At 37.8% G+C, this 21,217-nt stretch overlaps 1 protein-coding gene across 2 annotated transcripts in view; it reads right to left on the bottom strand.

Annotated features, from left to right (window-relative positions):
* Positions 1-745: 745 nt before the first annotated feature.
* LOC131043756 (uncharacterized) overlaps positions 746-21,217 on the bottom strand; it is a 176,589-nt gene continuing 156,117 nt past the window's right edge. Inside the window, exons 8-11 of one of the 2 annotated variants that reach the window (XM_057976987.2) lie at positions 15,033-15,259; positions 14,776-14,899; positions 14,455-14,658; positions 746-931 (exon numbers count right to left, since the gene is read on the bottom strand). In XM_057976987.2, coding sequence (XP_057832970.2) covers positions 854-931; positions 14,455-14,658; positions 14,776-14,899; positions 15,033-15,259 — 633 coding nt within the window. In that variant the 3' untranslated portion in view covers positions 746-853. Of the gene's footprint in view, positions 935-14,454; positions 14,659-14,775; positions 14,900-15,032; positions 15,260-21,217 lie in introns of both variants that reach the window. The other variant, XM_057976985.2, reaches the window with a different exon arrangement.

The raw sequence follows: 21,217 nt of genomic DNA, 5'->3' as shown, positions 1-21,217 counted from the left end.
TAAAGCGTAAAATGGATAGCCAACATGGAGAACCATCCTCTTCCAAAAGACAGTTTCGTGGTTAGAGGATTATCTCTGTGGTTTTTTTGGCAAGCAATGTAATAGGTTATAGCTAAACATATTTGTCCATACTGACTACATAGGTACAATATGCTTTTAATGTTTAGCATGTTTAATATAGGTCTATATAAATACCTTTCGTGTTATGGTTTCTAAGTAATATAATGTAATTTGCAAAATGTTGTAAATTTTTGTAATGCTCTGGCCAGTACTATAATTTTGGTATCCTGTAAATATCTTATTATATTAATATAAAATATGCAGCATATGCCTTTTAATTCAAAAAATATATAAAAAAAATAAGAATATTATACATAAACTTCAAGTCTATCTATACTTAAAAGGGAGAAATATTTTATCATGAATTTAAAAAAATAGCTTAACTACTACATTGCAAAATGCAATTCTTAACTTAAATTATATAAATAAAAATAAATGTGAATTGCCAATGAGCATATGCAACCAAGATTTCTAAACAAATAAATTTAAATTAAGAAAAATTCTATAAATCATTATTGTTTAATGTTAGAAAATACACCATTAAGAATTAAAAAGTAATATACTATTTCTACAATTTTCATACAACTGCTTCTTAATGTATAAAACATACTCTTGGAGCTCAAATATACATATATTTATCTACCAAAAAGAATATCTAATAAAATTTTTGAAATAAGACAAGACAAGTGTGCAATGCAAAAATGTTGTTTGAAAAAAGGTATGTACAAAACCCGTGAAATGTTTGTGTAACTTTTACAAATGCTCTTTGGCATCTTGAGAATATAACATGTCACTAAGAAGCATCATTAGAAATTGTCAACATAATTCGTTGAGGTATTTTTAAATGCTCTGCTAGAAGAGATCGTCCAAACTTCTGGATGCAAAGGAAAAAATAGATGGTTAAAATATTGTATCAGTTGAGTCCAATTTATAAATGAATGAAGCTATAAAATTTGACTAAATTAGGAAACAAGAATCTTTTCCAACTAACAACATTAAGATATGTATATACATGTACATAAATATGTAAATAGGTCTCAATTTAACAAAGATCTTAATTTATCACAACTCTTCCCCAAGCATTATTTAAAGGTAATGTTTCTAATCTAAGTTATTGATCCTATTACTAGTTTCAATTCAGGTTTAGGAGCCAAACACTTGGAAAAATCAATTCAAAAAATTAAGAATTGGGTTCATCCATAGAAAACTAAAATTCACAAGTGTATACATATTTGCAACAATTGAGTTCAAAATACCATACAATATCATATGATAAACAAAACCGACATAAAAAATAGAAATACTACTATCTCAATTATATATATCACTTTGTACCACCTTTGTTTTTCCATTGTTGATAATTGATCTAAGAGATCTTTGTGGGTATTTGGATCAGTTGTGCTTCTGTGTTTGTGACTTTCTCTTTGTTTTTCCCTTGCTCTAATACCCATTTGCAAAATATCTCAAATTGGCCAAGTATTTGAGTCTTCTAAGTCTTAAAGCTTGCCAAATGTCCAGACGAGTACTCAGTTCAAATTTGACAAAGATTAGGGCAAAATTGGGCAAGTTGTGGCCATATATATATATTGTTTTGCAATTTTAGCATTTCATTCAGCATTTTCTTGCATTGGCTCACAGGATCTTGTGGAGTTGGATTTTGCTTGAGGACATGATCATATTCCTTATTCCTAAACCGCAAAACATTTGGATCATTTTCCGGCAAGTTATCGATTCCAGATTCCGAGACAATTTTCTGGCACCAAAACCGTTTAGGACCTATTTGCAACATTGGTGAATCTACCAGATCCCTTTCGTAGCTTGTGGAGCCTTGTGCGTTGATTCCAATGTTCCTTAGTGTGTGGCCGACCTTCCCTTTGATCTGCACTTCATCCTTTGGATTTTCTGAAGGAATCTCTTTGGTGAAGGCCGACCTATTGGTTTTACATGTTTGATATTGTTCTTCGGCATTTGATTCCTTTTGGGCCGACCGAATCTTCTCGGATCATATAAATCATTGTAATTGAGCATTAGAAGTCGGTCAGAAGGAAATCAGATAGAACATGGTAGATAGATCTTAGGTTTGGAGGTTCGAGAGTGACCTGTTCTGTAATTAAGCATGTTTGTAACAGGCCAGTGAGTCGAATCTTGTAACCCGGATGTTACCGTTAATCTGCAATCAGTTTTCATGATCTAATATACTCAGTTTTGCATTGTCTCCATCATAGCCTCTTGTTTCCGTTGTGTTTACTCTTGCTGCCCGGTCTGGATTGATCTCTTTGAGGTTCCTCCTAACCAGTGACTGCACCAAGTGGTATCAGAGCGAGATTTTGTTCTGAAGATTGTGTTGTCCTGAGAATTTTGTTGTAGGGTGGCGGACTGTGGATCCGACTTGCAGCTGCAGAGGATTGGCATGAAGATGACGCAAAGAGGAAATAGGAATGGTGGAGCACATGGGAATGCAGACCCTAGTGTGATGTAAATGTTGCGAGGAATTGCAGTCAGGTTGGAAGTCATTGAGATAGCCCAGAGAAGAGGCCGACATATTAAAGATGTGAGCGAAGATGAGGAAGACGAAACCCCGACAAAACAAGTAGCAAATCCACCAACGATCGATCCAGATGAAGAAAGGTTCTTGAGGGTTTTGAGTAAGGCGAACACTAAACCACATTTTACCCCACTGAAGTATGATGGAAAGTTGAATTCGGATTAATTGATGGATTGGATCTCGGAGATGGAAAAGTATTTTGATTTTGAGAACATCGCGGAGGAAAGAAAGGTGAAGTATGCATGTACCCAGTTGAAAGGTCATGCATCTCTTTGGTGGGAGCATTTGCAGGTTGATAGACAGAGAATAGGTAAAGAGAAGATCAAATCATGGGAGCGAATGGTTGCTAAGTTAAAATCGAAGTTTATGCCAGTTGATTATCAAGTAAATCTGTTCCGCAAGTTGAAGAACTTGAACCAGAAGGAATCTAGTGTGAAGGAGTACAACGAAGCATTCTACAAGTTGAATACTAGATCCGGACATGTCGATGATGAGGTTGAACAAGTTGCGAGATATTTGAATGGACTATGGATGTCTATACAAAATGAACTCAGTTTGATCAAGTTGCAAAGTGTTGAAGAAGCGTACTAGTATGCCTTGAAAGCAAAAGAGAATTTGAACAAAAGACATGAGCAGAGACAGCGAGGTACAGGTGGAAGGTTTTCCGGAGGAAGATTTCAAGGAGAAAGAGGAACCTGTACGGATCAGAACAAGGACAAGTAAGCAAAGAAGGTAATTCATACAAGAAGGATGATAGAAATTTCTACCGGCGAAGTGAACTTGATGGCTACCGAAATGAAAATTTTGGAAAGGATGACAGAAGACAAGATAAGAGAGTGTTTAGAGGAACTTTCTTTAAGTGTGGAGGAGAAGGACATCATGCTTTTGAATGTAAGAAGACAGAGAACACTGGAAGAACATCATTGGTAGAAGAAAGCCCCACCGGATCAGCTAACAAACCAAAAAGATGGAGAACTATTGATGATGAGGAGAGCTTTGTGTCATACTGGAGAAGATGAGGAGCCCTTACAAAGTAGAAATTTGTTCAAGGCTAGATGTAAGGTATCTGATAAGTGTTGTAAAGTTGTTATCGATAGTGATAGTTCGAATAATCTTGTTCCAGAAGAAATGGTGAATAAGTTGAAGTTGGAAAGATTGAAACACCCTAAGCCTTATCAGATAGCATGGACTCGAGATGATCATAAGTTATTAGTAAGTGCGCAATGTTTGGTGAAATTGAAAATTGGAAATTATCATGATGAAGTCTTGTGTGATATTAATCCTATGAATATTTCTCACCTTTTGTTGGGTAGACCTTGGCAATTTAATAGTCAAGCAATACATGATGGGAGAAAGAACATATACACTATTGTAGCAAATGGGATGAAACAAACCTTGTTACCCTTGGAGGAACCCCTAAATAGTGAAGTTTGTACGAATGCTAGAATCTATTTAGTGGATGGAAGGAAGTTCCTGGATGGAACGAGACATGAGAATGTGTGTTTTGCCTTAGTTCCAAAGAAGACTGAGAACCTGGAACATGAAGAACAATCGAAAGAGATAAAACAGTTACTGACAGAGTATGAAGACATTATTTCAGATAATGTACCTGATGGATTACCACTTGTGAGAAGTATCAACCATTGCATGGACCTGATTCCTGGAGCTAGTTTGCCTAACAAAGCTGCACATTGGTTAACACTGACAGAAAACGAAGAATTGAATAGACAAGTGCATGAATTGCTGAAGAAAGGTTTGATCAGAGAAAGTCTGAGTCCTTGTGCAGTACCAATAGTATTAGCCCCTAAGAAGAATGGAGAATGGAGGATGTGTACCGATTCCAAAGCAATAAACAAAATCACAGTGAATTATCGGTTTCCTTTACCTATGATGGATGACATAATGGACTATTTGAGTGGAGCCAAATACTACACAAAGATAGACTTGAAGAGTGGATATCATCATATCAGAATCAGAGAAGGAAATGAGTGGAAGACATCATTCAAGACAAATGAAGGATTGTATGAATGGTTGGCGATGCCTTTTGGGTTGACTAATGCACCTAGTACTTTCATGAGGTTGATGAATGAGGTATTGAAGAAATTCTTGGGTAAGTTTGTTATTGTATATTTGGATTTGGATTTATTCCCTTGAGTTCATTGTCTTTACCGTGTTCGAGATTCATGGCATTTGGATTTAATTCCAGTGAGATATGGATTCTAGTATTGGCCCGGTTGATGTGTTCTTACCGGTTAGTCTTGCACAGTGTTGAGCGAAGATGATTTCGGGTTGGGGTTGATTCTATGACTTGCGGATCGTTGATTTATGTTTCTTGATTCTTTTCCGATGTTCCCGGAGAACTGCGTGATGTTTTATGCTTTTTGGAGATGTTCTTAGTAATTTGAGCCGACATGTTATCGTTAGCACGTTTCATTATGAACCGGTTGGTCTTTGGGCCAACTTGATCAAGTTATTATTATTTGTGAACAGTATAAATAGAAGTTTTGTGAATCATTTGAGGGGACAAGAGACAGAAGATAGAAGACAGAAATTTGAGATTGAGCGACGATGTAGAACCGGTGAGATTCTGGTCCGGTAGGTCTGAACTCGGTAGGGTTGAGGTCCGGATTAGGGTTGAACCAGCAGACTGTTACCGAAGGCCGATTTGATGTGTAGATGATGCGCGGATCTTATATTTGTGTTGTAAGCATTGTTTGTATCCTGGACTACGATCCAGAATGTGGCATGTGTAATTCTTCAAACTGTTAAAAGAATTGTTCATACTGTTTACCGGTTATATATTATGTGGTGTTACCGGTTACTCTTTCTGCTTTATCTGTGTTGTGTTACCGGTTACCGGTATATATTGCATGGTGTTTGTGTTTAGGCTGCAAGGATGGGGCATCCTTCATTGGATCTCCCTACCTTGACTGCATCAAATGGTATTAGAGTTGGTTTGTGAACCTATTGTTGGAAAGAGTGTTGGTTGTGTACCGGTTGGTTGGAGAGGAAGTTGAGGCAACTTGTGGACTTGTTCAGATCGTCGAACGTGAGGCAGAGCAAGGCTTGCAGGTAGACCGTCGATCCTAGAGCTTGAGCTTGATGCAGTTAGTGGGTGGAGACTTGAATAGATTGTCGATTGAGGCAGGCTGTAGGTTGGACCGATAGATCACTAAGGAGAGGCAACCGAAACCTGAAGTCAAATCGTCGAACCCCTGAGGCACTTGCAAGTACCTACTGACAGATCGTCGAACCGGATCAAGTGATGGGACTCACTTTTCAATTAACCTTGAGAGTCTGATGCAGGAGCACCGGTGTAGTTCTTACTGGTTTGAGCAGTTAGTTGTGGAGTTGCTTAGAGATCGTGGCATTTCTTCATGTTTGAGAGTTTAGCGTTGTGGATTTGGATTTATTCCCTTGAGTTCATTGTCTTTATCGTGTTCGAGATTCATGGCATTTGGATTTAATTCCAGTAAGATATCGATTCTGGTATTGGCCCGGTTGATGTGTTCTTACCGGTTAGTCTTGCAGAGTGTTGAGCAAAGATGATTTCGAGTTGCGGTTGATTTCGTGACTTGCAGATCGTTGATTTATGTTTCTTGAGTCTTTTCTGATGTTCCCGAAGAACCGTGTGATGTTTTATGCTTTTTGGAGATGTTCTTAGTGATTTGAGTCGACATGTTACCGTTAGCACGTTTCATTATGAACTGGTTGGTCTTTGGGCCGACTTGATCAAGTATTTCTTATTTGCGGACGATATAAATTGAAGTTTTGCGAATCATTTGAGGGGACAGGATACAGAAGATAGAAGACAAAAGTTCAAGATCGAAAGAATATGTAAAACCAATGAGATTCTGGTCTAGTAGGTTTGAAGCCGGAAGGGCTGAGGTCCGGATTAGGGTTGAACCGGCAGACTATTACCGGAGGCTGATTTGATGTGTAGATAATCTGCGGATCTTATATTTGTGTTATAAGCATTGTTTGTATCCTGGACTGCAATCCAGAATGTGGCATATGTAATTCTTCAAATTGTTATAAGAATTGTTCATACTGTTTATCGGTTATGTATTATGTGGTGTTACTGGTTGCTCTTTCTGCTTTATCTGTGTTGTGTTACCAGTTACCAGTATATCTTGCATGGTGTTTGTGTTTAGGCTGCACAGATGGGACGTCCTTCGTTGATTCTCCCTACCTTTATTACATTAATAAGACAATAGCATTGGTGAGTGAGCATTACTTTGGCCTCAAATTCATAAAGATGTTAGGAAATTTGTGCAGAGTTGTAGAGTTTGTCAAGTTGCAAAAGGCAGTAGTCAGAATATGGGATTGTATAAGCCTTTGACAGTATTGGATAGACCTTGGGAGGATATAAGCATGGATTTCACACTTGGATTGCCCAAGACACAAAGAGGGAATGATTCTATATTTGTGGTAGTGGATAGATTCTCGAAGATGGCTCATTTCATACCTTGTAAGAAGACATCAGATGTAGTGCATATAGCTGACCTATTTTTCAAGGAAGTGGTAAGGTTGCATGGATTACCTAAGAGCATAGTTTCAGACAAAGATACTAAGTTTGTTGGTTATTTTTGGAGAACACTTTGGAAGAAGATGAAGACAGATTTGAAGTTCAGTTCTACTTTTCACCCATAGATTGATGGACAGATAGAGGTAGTAAACAGGAGCTTGGGAAATTTGTTGAGATGCTTGGTTCGAGAGAAAACCGGAAGTTGGGATTTGATTCTTGCACAAACAGAGTTTGCCTACAATAATCCAATGAGCAGGAGTACCAGAAGAACACCTTTTGAGACTGTTATCGGAGCACACCTTAGAGGTATATCAGAATTAAGAGATGTCAGTAATGAAGACAAGTGGAGTGCAGAGGCAGAAGAATTTGTAGATCACATGAAGGCCTTGCATAATCAGGTTAAGCAGCGTTTGGAGGACATGAACATCAAGTATAAAGAGAAAGCAGATGAGAAGAGAAGACATACGGAATTTGAAGTTGGCGATGAAGTGATGGTGTATCTGAGAAAAGAGAGATTTCAAGTTGGAACCTATAGCAAGTTGCAGATAAGGAAGTTTGGACCTTGTAAGATCTTGAGGAAGTTCAGTTCCGAAAAAGCATATGAAGTGGAGTTACCGGATAGTTTGAGTATTTCACCTATATTTAACATTGCAGATCTACATCAGAATCATGAACCAGAACTCAATGAGGACAGTATTGTAGACTTGGAGAAACAATTGCCCCGAAAGGAGCCAAATCAAATTGAAGACATTTTGGACAATAGGATTGGGCGTAGCACCCAGAACAGTCAATATAAAGAGTATCTTGTAAAATGGAAGTAGAGACCAGTTGAAGATTCATCTTGGATTTCTCAAGCAGAGGTAGACCGCCTTGGTTTTCCTCTAACCCCGGCAAAGTGAGAGATTCACTTTTTCAACAACCCCGGATGTCTGATGCAAGAGCATCCCCGGTTCTTGGCTATCTTGCATCAACCAAAAATATTTATTTTCTGTTTTGCAATTTCAACATTTCATTCTGCATTTTCTTGCATTGGCTCACCGGATCTTGTGGAGTTGGATTTTGCTCGAGGACATGATCATATTCCTTATTCCTAAACCGCAGAGCATTTGGATCATTTTCTGACAAGTTATCGATTCTGGATTCCGAGACAATTTTCTGGCATCGGAACCATTTAGGACCTATTTGCATTGGTGAATCTATCGGATCCCTTACGTAGCTTGCGAAGACCTGTGAGTTGATTCCAATGTTCCTTGGTGTGTGGCTGACCTTCCCTTTGATCCACACTTCATCCTTTGGATTTTCCAAAGGAATCTCTTTGGTGGAGGTCGACCTATTGGTTTTACACGTTTGATCTTGTTCTTTAGCATTTGATTCCTTTTGGGTCAACCGGATCTTCTTGGATCATATAAATCATTGTAATTGAGCATTAGAAGTCAGTCAGAAGGAAATCAGATAGAACATTGTAGATAGATCTTAGGTTTGGAGGTCCAAGAGTGACCCGTTTTTTAATTAAGCATGTTTGCAGCAAGCAAGTGAGTCGAATCTTGTAACCCGGATGTTACCGGCTATCTATAATAAGTTTTCATGATCTAATATACTCAGTTTTGCATTGTCTCCATCATAGTCTCTTGTTTCCGTTGTGTTTACTCTTGTTGCCCGATCCAGATTGATCTTTTTGAGGTCCCTCCTAACTGGTGACTACACCAGATCAACATTTCATTACAAGTTTACTATTAAAAAAAATTAAATACAACTTTTGAAGCTTCATTTATAATTTATATTTATAGCTCTAACTTTCCAACTTAAAATCTTACAAGGTTTCTATTTCATCTTCAATTTAGAGGAATTGGAGTGCATACTACTCTATCCACTTGATAAAATGTAATTGACTACACTCAAGAAATGTAGATGACTTCATGTATGTGCATTTGAACTTGCACTTCCTTTCACACAAGCAAAATCACTACAAGGAAGGTGACAACAAGCCAAAGTTTCATATTTCGTGGTTTTCTCAATTTTCCAAGTCTTGGCCAAGTTTGAGTCCAAGTCAGAAATCAGTTTTTCGAGGCTAAGTTGAATCTGAGTCTTGTAACATTGGTTTATAGTTTTAAGTTTTAGGTCTCAAGCAACTTCCCCTTATAACTTGAAGTATGATTCTATCACATTTGTTGTTCCATTTTGTGTTGTCTTAGAAGAGAAATTAAAATTCTAACAAACATCGAGATGAAGCCATCATGCCATTAATGCAATTGATGTGACACATCCTCAATCACCATTATCACAAACAAAACCACCCCAACAATTAAATCATGGTGTTGTTGTCCCTAAGGGTTTGATTATTATGCAAAACACTCAATTGTAGAGCTTCTTTTCAAAAGGAGTTCTTAGTTTTTTCCTTGAGTGTTTTTTTTCTAGATCCTTATGGATCAATTAATGTCAAGGGATGTTTATTGTTGAATAGAGCTTAGTGTTGCTCTCCGTTTATTGTTTATTGGTCTTAATTACCAACCTAGGTAATTTATATGTAGGTGTCATTCAAGTCAAACAATTTTATCTTTAACTTTCTTGCTATGTGCAATTATGCTTAGGAGTGATTTGTAACAAAATAAGATTTAAAATAAATATTTTCATGCAAATTATTCTTTTTTCTTTTAGCTAGGGGATCTTGACTCTTTATGATACACTTAACTAAGCGTACTAACTCAATAACTTTTATTTTTGAAAGAGATTTATAGTTGCATAATAAACCATGTTAGCTCTCTTTCACTAATTGAGAAAATCTACCAAACATATCACCTCTATATGCTCTCTCTTGTATCAAATAAGTTTATATAATTGCATGATTTCTTATACATAAGTGGGTAAGGGTTGAGACTTCCTATCCTTATATAATAAAGTAAGCTTGGTCTAAGTCTAAAAATGTTGGATGTACCATTAAAAGGGGATTTAATGAAGTTGGATAGTTTGGATGTCCTTTCCCATAATAGCAATTTTTAACAATGTAAGGTTTGCATTCTCTCTCAATGCTCTATTAAATCCAGTGTTCCACGGGCGTTCGGGACGGGGGGACGGGGGGACGAGGGGGACGCGTCTCGGGGACGGGGGGACCAAGGGCCTAAATTTGGGGACGGCGGGGGGACGGCGGGGGGACGGCAGCGGGGGGGTGGCGGGGTGGTGGTGCTCATATATATACATATAGTACTTGAAAAACTAGTTTTGAAAAGATGTATAACAGTATAACAGTATAAGAATTAGATTTCAAATGAAACTATAGGAAATACCAAGATTACTTAGATTAGTGATACGTAACTAATTGCTAATTGCTAAAACTAAAAGTAAATAAAATTTGACAAATGAAATTGTCAAATTGGAGATTTCTCATTTCTATCATATGAATATCGAAAAAGGAAAACGAAAAATATGAATATCTGATGCCATTGCAAAGTCTATAATAATAAAGATGATTACATGATTCATCATTACAATGAGTAGCCAAATACAAATACGTGTAGCAATAGTATTACAAAAGAGACGAGTCAAATACAAAATGACAAAACTGAAAAGTGAAAACTCAAACTGTAGCTAATGGAGGCCTCTAATCATCTGCAAACTCCTCCTCACTGGAACTGCTGGACTCCTGAGGATCAAGGTCCCTCAAGCTCACACCAACTAGCCCTGCATCTGAAGTGGTAGGATCATCCTCATCAATCTGTGAAGGCTCCTCTGGCTCTACATCCCATCGTGCCGCTGGACTCTCCTTGTACATAAGTGTCTTGCGGTCAATGAGACGCAAAGCACTATGTACAACCACAAGCTTCTCTGCTCTCTTAGAGGTAAGTCTGTTCCTCTTAAGAGAGTGGATGAAGCTATATGTAGACCAGTTCCTCTCAGCAGCTGAAGAACTGGAAACCTGGGATAGCAGACGGATGGCTAGAGTGGTGGTCAAAGATTTCGGGCCATGACATTTCCACCACAAAAGTGGGTCCTCCTGTGCCATAATGTCTATATCCATCTTTGCTGCATCTGAATAACCTCTAAGAGTGGCAAATCTTCCCCACTCAGTGCGTATTGTGCCGCCATCTCTGGAATCAAACATCTTCTCTATGCACCTAAAGAAACCTGCCTTCACCTCATCATCCTCAATCGGTGTCGTTCTACCCGGTCTAGCCTTGTACCACTTAGGATTCAAGGCAAAGGCAGCCATATGCAAAGGAGTGTTCAACTTGTCCCATCTACTCTGAATGATAGGCCGGATTTGCTCATTGTAGAATGCTAGAGAGGGGTCCTTCACTCGCACAGCAGCCCTCATCTGGCCAAGCATAGAGTCAATGCACTCATACACCTCTCCAAGGTTAGGTGCATCCCCATCCCCATATCTGATCACCTGGAATACTGGAGAAATGATGGAGACAATGTATTTCGTATCAGTCCAAAACACATCACTCTTCACTATCTCCTTCACCCTTCTCCCCTGCTCTGTCTTGGCCTCAGCCCACCTATTCCACTCATTAGTCATAACCATGAGTTGCAATGCCTCTTGCAACTCAATCATTCTCTCCAAGAGAATGAAATAGGATGCATATCTAGTCTCAACTGGTTTCAAGAACTCCTTCGCGAAGGTCCTGAATAGTGCATGTGAAATGTGGTGGTTGCAGATAAACATCTGCACATCTCTCGCATCGGTGACCACTCCTCTAATCCAGTCAATCTTCCCCATGTCCTTGAGTGCATTGTTCATGGCATGCACACAACATGGGGTCCACCAAATGTGTCTATAGGCTGCCTCAACGAGTCTCCCTGCTGCTCTACACACATATGCTGCATCTGTCACTACTTGGACCACATTTTGTGGCCCAACCTCCTCAATAGCCTCCCTGAGGACCTGAAACTGGAAATCAGCATCTTTACGATGCCCTGTACAATCAACTGCTCTAAGGAAGTATGGGCCCTCTGCACATGTGACCATGATGTTGATGAGTGGACGATGGCTAATGTTCGTCCACCCATCCATAACTATGCTGCACCCCAATGCCACCCAACATGCCTTCATCTTCTCCATCAAAATATTGATCTTGGAATAGCTTTTATCCAAGATCGAGGTCCTCATTTTCGTCTCCCCTGGTGGCACATAAGATGGTCCTCCCTTGGCCACCATATCTATCATCTTCCTATAATAAGGAGACCGTGAAACATGAAATGGAATGCCATTGGCAAAGAAGAAATTGCCAATGGATTCATCTATCTCATCTCTCAGCTGCACATTAAACATATCAGCAATGGGGTTGCTCTGTGGTGTATGCAACTTACGTTTCCCAGTCCTGGCAACAGTAGAAGTGGAAGTAGATGGAGATCCAAACATCATTCCTCCCGCCTGCGAAGCATGATAAGTATGTGGCACTGGCACATTCCGGCTGTCGTGAAGTGATGCCCTAGCAGACAAAGTAGTAGGCATTGAAATATTTGTGTCATCTGGAACCCCCCAAAGCCTGTTAAACTCAATTCTGTACTGTATATTTTTGGGTTCCTCCAAAAACTTACAATGTTTCACGCCTTTTCCTCTCCAAAATAGAAAGTGTGCATTCACCCTGCTAATGCTACCGAACCATTCTCTGTCACAAATATTGCACTTCCACTTCCTTGTTCCCCCACTTGAATGTGATGCAGTGCCTTGTACTGATATTTGTGAAGCAAACTGTTTTAGAGGAGACTTAGGATCAAAATGACCCCTAGCATATGGTGCCAACAACTCTGAAGGGCAACCTGTACTAGCTGCTGCACTTGCCATAGAACTAGATTGGGCTCCAGGATCAGCCCCATGGTCACCCCCCTCATTTTCAGGTTCATATTCTGAATCATTCTCACTATGAGAATGGATTTCCATGTTATCTTGACTCGTGCCTTGGGAGCTCATTGTGAAATTTTCAAATTGACACTGCATTTCACAAAATAAAAATAAAATCAGCCTTGTTTAACAATATATTTTTAAATTTTTAAATTTTTTTTCCTATTCATCTCAAAATGAGATTTGATGTTGAATCTTGAGGGCAAAATGATGAATCATTTTGCCCTCAAGATTCAACATCAAACCTCATTTTGAGTCTTAAGATGAATAGGGAAAAAAAATTAAAAAAACCAAAAATGACATAGAACAATGAAAATCAGAAAGTAAAACAAAAAAAAAACAAGAAGAAGTTGAAAAACCCTACCTTGTGCTTGAAAAATCTCTCCAAAATGTAGAAGAATCTTCTTCTTCCTCTTCTTCTTGCTTCTTCTAGCTCCTATCACACTTGTAGTCACTTTTCTCACCCCTTCAATCAATCTTCTTCAAGCTGTTCCTCCTCTTCAAGCTGCTGGAAAAAAAATCAGTTTTGCATAATGAGAGTGAAATGAGAAATCCAAACTAAACATGTTTTTGTGTTGTTTTGGGGGGTGGGGTGGGGCCCACGTCCAATTAGGGTTACCCCTTAACCCCCCCCAAAAAGCACATGTCATAAAAATTAAAAAAAAAAATGAAAACTGCGCTTTTTATCCCGTGCGAACGCGGGAGACGCCTGGGCGTCCCCCCGTCCCTCGAGAGACGTCTGGGCGTCTCTCGAGGGACGGGGGGACGCCCAGGCGTCTCCCACGGAGACGCCCAGACGTCCCCCAGGAGACGCCCAGACGTCTCCGCGTCGGGGACGTCTCCCCGTCCCGGCGGAGTTTGGGTGGCGGTGGCGGGACGGCGGGGGACGTCGCGTCCCCGTCCCCGCGTCCCCGAGACGTCTCTGACGGGGGGACGCGCCCAAAAATGGGGGGGACGCGTCCCCGTGGTTCACTGATTAAATCATTAATACAAGGAAAAAAAGCAATATTCATGTTCGTAATGTAGGATAGCATATATGGAATTAGTTGCAAAGCTACAAATGAAAGTAAGCCATCATATTGAGTAAGCAACTTATTGTAAAGACTAAAGCTGGTTAGATAGAATTTTCTGAGTAGCAAAGGCATTCTCAACTATTAAAAAAAGAACCCATTGCATAGAAAAGATGAGATACTGACAATAAGCATGAATGAATTTGTGACAGCATACAACTAGGCATGTTAACTTTTGAGTGGATACACCTCTAGCACGCCTCTATCAAACATGCGAATGACATACACAATGAATCCACACGTTGAAAATCATTATCAAATAGACACTCACCAAACTAGAAACAGATATAATATGATATATTTTAAAAAGAAGGAATAATAATGACTTATGCTTTATCAGATAATGAATTAAAGATAAGGTTGAATTTGTTTCTAGCAAAGGAAATGTATTAAAAAAAATGAAACTCACTTGTAAGACATAGTGAAGATCTGGCCTGCCATCCTTTAAAACTTGTGGATATGTAGGGAGCCTTAGATATCCATCTATAGCTGCTTCCTCCCAAATATCATCCTCATTGTAACCAGCTTCCAAGCTCATTTCTTCAGCAATTTTACTGCATATGTATGAGCGAAGTGCTGCTCCAGCAACAGATAGACTAGACCACCGCCCACGCTGCAAGCAGAGATTGTCAAGGTCTCATGAACAGACCAACATTGCAAATATAAGACAAATGTGTTAAACAATTAATCACAAAACTTCAATTTCTTACAGGTATATTTGTAAACTAACCTCGCTTTTTGTCAATTTGACACCCATAAATTTTGCAACCTTGACTCGTCCTCCATGTGTCTTTACTGAAGCATATAGATTTTGATCAAATGCTTGTAAATCTTTGTATGTTGGCATGTCAGATCTGTAAGGTACCTAATATAATTAGCTAAGAAGAACATCGAGGCATCAAACTCCACACTATTTCCAAGTAAAAAATAACTAGTGTAGAAAAAATCATAGCATACATGACTAAAAATCAAGACCAAATTACCTACATGTCCCTAGACTTCATAAGTTTTTTAATTGTTAGTTTCACTTGGCTCAGCGTCATCAAGTCAGTTTGTTCAGTTGGAAGTGTCCCTGATTTGACTCCCTTGGCATCTCCTGAATATCTGTATATCTTTTTAGGCAAATTATGTTTACTTGTTTTTCGACCATAAACAAAAACTGTGCAACGCTCCAATGCATGTGCAACAGCTTTATAACCCCCATTAGAGATTATCTGCACATAGGCATCATATTGAGCAAATCATATTTCTCTGACAACGTCAAATCCAAGGAAAGACAACACAAAAATGACATTTAATCTGGCTTTTTCTCCAATTCAATAAGAAGAAGATACATGTGGGAAATGATCTGAAGTTACCACAAATCAACCATCACTTATGTGACACACAAATATTAATCAAGAACCTATTATACAATGGCATATGTCTAGGATCTCAACATTTGAATTGCCAAAATTTAAAGGAAAGATACATAGAAGTTCCGATGATGCAATTAATCAACTTAAAAACATACAGGTTCAACAAAATCTCTGAAATATAAATCACATAAGAATCCTGCCGAGATCCAAGATTGATCTTTGGTTTCAGCTGAAATCTGCCAGGTATATGACAAAGTGGTAGGCAGTCATGAGCGAAAATTGTATTCCCTTATGTATAACTCTAACATGAAATCCCGATGATAATCCATTAAGTAGTGATGCGTGTGTGTGTGTGTGTGTGTGTGAGAGAGAGAGAGAGAGAGAGAGAGAGATCACAATTATAACAAAAGCCTCAGTTCTCAATTTTAATTTTTTATCCAAAGGAAGTGGTGAACCCTTTAACTGACCTATTTAATGTGCATGGGTAAGCCCTGTTATATTATGAATTAGATCAACAATATCAATAATAAATCATGCTTCCTTTGTGTGATACGACAACAATAAATATGGAACTAACCATAGTTGCAATACTTTGCGAGTACTTTGCAAGACTCACCAAACTCCCAAGTCCTTGAGCTGGCTGAGCCAAGTTGACCAAACTCCTGTTCTGAGTTTAGCCGAGTCTTTGAAAGTACTCGGACGATTCCAGCTCCAGGATTCCCAAGTCCTGAGCTTGGACTCTTCTAGCACCTGAACATAACAGATAGTGACAAAAATTTCAAATTTTGAGACTCTGAGGATCATATGATGTGTAATGTCTGACTTATGACAAATTGATGGTCAAATTAGACTTTTATGTTCTCTAAATGTAGTGATTTCGTTTTTTGTGTAATTATGAGGTTTTTTTCCCACCGAGTTTGTGCCGAGCTGTTCATTAAGTCTGTGTTGCGTCCCATGTCTGAATTAAAATTTTGGGCTGACAAGTTGAGTTTGAGCCGAATTTTTAGAAATATGGAGCTAACACATCATATAACTAGTTACCTTATTAAGTAACTAGAACTATGCTATGACCACAAGCTAAAATTCAGCAACCTCACAATTACTCACCTCATATAAGAGCATTGAATCTCCATGTGAATGAGGGAACTATTGATCATGACAACATGTCAAGCGTTGATTAATTAGAGAGAACATTATAAAGGTTGTCATTTTCTTGAGTAAAGACTATGTCATTGTGTTGAGTCACCTCCTAACTCCTACAATTACACACTTACCTCTAGATGAAGACATTAATTTTTTTCTAAATCATTGTACGAGGGCCCTTGAATAGTATGGGGAAAATGTGGAAAATGTCCACAAGCAACCTTTCTTGGATTATAGGTATTATTGGAGTAATCATCTTTTATCCAAATCCTAAAAGCAATTGAGGAGATTGTTGGTTCTCCAAACCACACCCTACAACTCTAGGAGGCTCACCTAAAGACTAGTCCCATAGAAACAAAGTCAAATTAAGCATTTAGATTAAAATTTATGATCAAATTGTAGGAAGCTTAGATGTGGGGGTTGCATCTCTACAAATTTTGTTTTGCAAACTTGGTAGAGCATTCCTCAAGATCCCACAAAAAAATTGAAGATAACTGAAAAGAACAAGATCACATAGCTTTCGCATAATGCCTAAGAATAACCCAAAAACATTGTCTCGACTCCCTTATGCTGGCCTACCAATCTTTTAGAGCGAGGATTTTTAAATATGCAAAACCAAATCTCCTCGAATTTTTATCATTTGAAATTTGCAAGGCAAATGTTACCCATATCCGAATTAAAATTATGGGCTGCCGAGTTGAGTTTGAGCTTGAGTTTTCCGAACTATGGAATTAACACATCATATAACTAGTTAACTTATTAAGTATCTAGGACTATGCTATGACCACAAGCTCAAATTCAGCAACCTCACAATTACTTACCTCATATAAGAGCATTGAATCTCCATGTGAATGAGGGAACTATTGATCATGCCAACATGTCAAGCTTTGTTTAGTTGGAGAGAACATTGTAAAGATTGTCATTGTCTTGAGTAAAGACTGTGTCATTGTGATTAGTCACCTCCAAACTCCTACAATTACACGCTTATCTCTAGATGAAGAGGTTAATTTTTTTCTAAAGCATTGCGCGAGGGCCCTTGAATAGTATGGGGAAAATGTCCACAAACATCCTTTCTCAGATTATAGGTATTATTGGAGTAATCATCTTTTACCCAAATCCTATGAGCAATTGAGGAGATTGTTGGTGCTCCAAACCACACCCTACAACTCTAGGAGGTTCACTCAAAGACTAGTCCCACAGAAACAAAGTCAAATTAGGCATTTGAAATTTATGATCAAATTGTAGGAAGCTTGGATGTGGGGGTTACATCTCTACAAATTTGGTTTTGCAAACTTGGTAGGGTATTCCTCAAGATCTCACAAAAAATATTAAAGATTAATGAAAAGAACAAGATCAAATAGCTTGGGCATAATGCATAAGAATAACCCAAAAACATTGTCTCGACTCCCTTATCCTGGCCTACCAATCTTTTAGAGCAAGGATATTTAAATCTAGGAGAATAAGACTAGTTCACAATGCAACTAATTTTTATCATTTGAAATTCGCAATTCACATGTTACCCATAAAGACCCAAAATGCATGGAACTCTCTCAAGATGGATAAATTGGTGTAGGTTCTCAAAAAAAATTTAAAAAGAGTTATATCCTATGAACTTGCACATACAATTAAAAGCTTTTATTTATGATAACTTAGCATGAAGAACTGTAAAATTGATGATGCAAGAGCATCCATGGTAGGTAGGAAATTCAAATTTGAATTTGGCATATTCTTCCTAAAATTTGGAAAATTCCTTCTTCGGGTGTAGATTCTTGGAGTTACAACTTGTGACAGCTTGCTAATTCACTCCTAAACGATAGCTGTTCAAAGTGGGCACCCAAGAGTTTATGGGTTGGCAATTTCTATTTTTGGGTCCCAAGTGGAATTATCGAGTGTCATAAATGACTATTGTTTTACAATGTTGGTGGAGGTGAGAAGTAAAATGCTTAATGGAGAATTAAATGTCATTTAATTACCTTTCTTGGCATCTTCCAAATCTTGTTGTGGGTGGTGGTGAGTCACTTGCAATCAAAACTTGACATTATTGACAATTTTCGAAGTTAAAAATTGCAACTTTTCATTTTGGGCATGGGATTTTGGGAAGTGTTGTATCTTTGGTTTTGAAAAACCAAAGTTGTTTTCCCTCTCATTTTGTTTCTTTAAATGGAGGTCTTGAATTGGTGGTAGAGGTCTTTTGCAGGTTGCAGATTCGGGAAGCCTATTTTGCAACAAAAGACCAAGAAGGAGGAAGTTATTTTTACTTAGTAGTTCTTTCTTTCTTACGACTGATTTTTAATCAGATTGTATCAAATTTCAGATTGCTATGTATGCCTATGAGGCTGCAATTCAGTGTAATATCAGGTTTACTTTGTAATTGCTGAATTTCAGGAGCATTCAGGTAGTAAATAAGATACTTGTTTTGCAGATTTGTCTTGCAATTCTGAGTTGCATTTGAATGTCGTGGTAAGATAGGGGCGCACTTCTACATCAATTTAAGATGTAACCATCTAGCTTATCATGGCCACACCTATCCAAATAGCAAATAGAGTGAACTAAAATTTCTTTTTGGAATCCAATTGATCTAGCTGCAAATTCATCCAAAAAGAAATTCACTAATGTTGAAGTAAGACTTCATCTAAACCTTAGACAATCCAGAACATTTTTGTTACATAGATTGAAAAGAAAATTACATTAGCATACAAAAAGATTAATCAATATAAACTAAAGGTAAGTAAAAGTGACCTAGAAACATTACAAAAACATACTTCCAGAATTTTTATACTATGGAAAACTTGTACTAGGTGATCGGTACCTACTTGTTTAATTGTAATACCCCTAGTTCTAAGTATGAGGGCATCTGATTCTATAAAGACCCTTTCTTGATTTAACCAAATTTTGCTCTGATCAAACTGACATTTTGTTGAACAGTTTGCATATTGCCTTTAAGTTGGAATATCTGAGCACATTTGCTAAGGGACTTCTTGTTATATGTTTTTGGCATAAATCATTTACAGTTGCATCTCAGAATTTCATAAATAGTCACGAGACATTTTGACACAGTTTGCAAACTAAAACTCAAATTTCAATATTTGACTACAAGTTATTCCAAAATAGCGCATTACAGAAAATGAACAAAGAACAGAAATATGTACTCAAAAGGGCTCTGACCTTATACTTCGATCATTGGTCGTTCTGTAATAAAGATAGCTGTGCGTGATATATTTCAGAAACCGTTTTACATATAATTCTCTGTTCTTCCAAACAATAAAGAGAAGGTTTCTAACCACGCCCAGGAAATCATGAACAATGAATAGCAACCAGATGTGGTTCTCACAAATTGGTAATGGGTGTGATGTAGACTCTAACCCAGCAATGACTTCTTCTAAGAAAGATTATGCATAGAAAGTTCTTCACACTTATTAGTTTATATCCTCCCCTGAATTCCGACTTGTTCTAAAGGTGCTAAAACTCAGATAATATCCATCGCTCAGTGAAATTAATCTTCAAGTACATCCCACATCATTCCAAGGTATGAATTCAGTGCCAGGAAGAAGTAAATAACCCACAAATCAGCAATGAATATCTTCGAGAAGAAAGGCATATAAACCAGCAACCATATGAAAGTCAGTCAACCATCATTTCCAGTTCACATAGAAATCACACAATGATATAATAGTCAGTTTGAATACAATGAGAAGCCCATGATATATGACTGAAAATCGCTCAATATTCACCACCGCTTCAATACTTAACCTTTGCAATATTTAATATCACCAAACTAATAATTTATTCTTGATGCCAAAGGACATGTTAAGCTGCTCTCGCAAAGATTATGCTCCGTCTATTATTTCTTTTGTAAGCTTGTGTCTCATCAAATATATCCAATAAAATGCTCAATGCCACTTTAGAAGCATTGCCAGATTATCATTAGACTTTCCCACATGGAAAATACTCCATCCTGTCACTCAAGCTTAATATTTCTCAAAGGAATAAATCGCGGCTAACAGAAATATTAACATCCAACTTTAATCATGACCCCCATTCCAAAATAACATGAAGTCCACAATTTCAATAAATGTTTCCTATCAAGGTCTTAGTTTATTTGCCCAGCAATGATAAATCAATACCCTTTATGTGTCTGCACCTTACATCGTCCAACAGCAATTTTGAGCATCGATTCATTTAAATATAATATTAACTGGAACCTGGTGGCAGGACAATACCAGATAATTTCCCAATAATTTGACTCTAGGTTATTATATTTATATCACCAAAATAATATTTGATTTACCCAGCACAAATAATTTATCCTCCAGCAATAGAAAAATATTCAATCTTCCTGCAATAATAATCTTATTCAGAAAATAACAATTTTACCTCTGAAAGTTGTCTTCCAAAAAGACTTCACAATCTTTCCTCCATTAATGCCCAACTGAGAAATCTGGATGATTCCTCCAAGACCATCTAGGGTAGATTAGTCTCACTACTGAAAATGGTGACTTCAGGGTCTCCCTCCAGAGCCTGCAAATCTAAGAAACTCCTCAAAAATGTTAATGTAAGAATTAACCATTCCATATCCAGCCTCAATCCCCAAAGCCATTTAAATAATATTTAATTAATCTTCTGTCTAAAGTCACTTTAATTAATTATTAATCAAATATTATATTTTAAATT

The sequence above is a fragment of the Cryptomeria japonica genome, chromosome 8 (genome assembly GCF_030272615.1).
Source record: "Cryptomeria japonica chromosome 8, Sugi_1.0, whole genome shotgun sequence".
Classification (NCBI taxonomy): Eukaryota; Viridiplantae; Streptophyta; class Pinopsida; order Cupressales; family Cupressaceae; genus Cryptomeria; species Cryptomeria japonica.
Note: the sequence above shows the minus strand (reverse complement) of the source record. Positions and strands in the feature narration are given on the sequence as shown.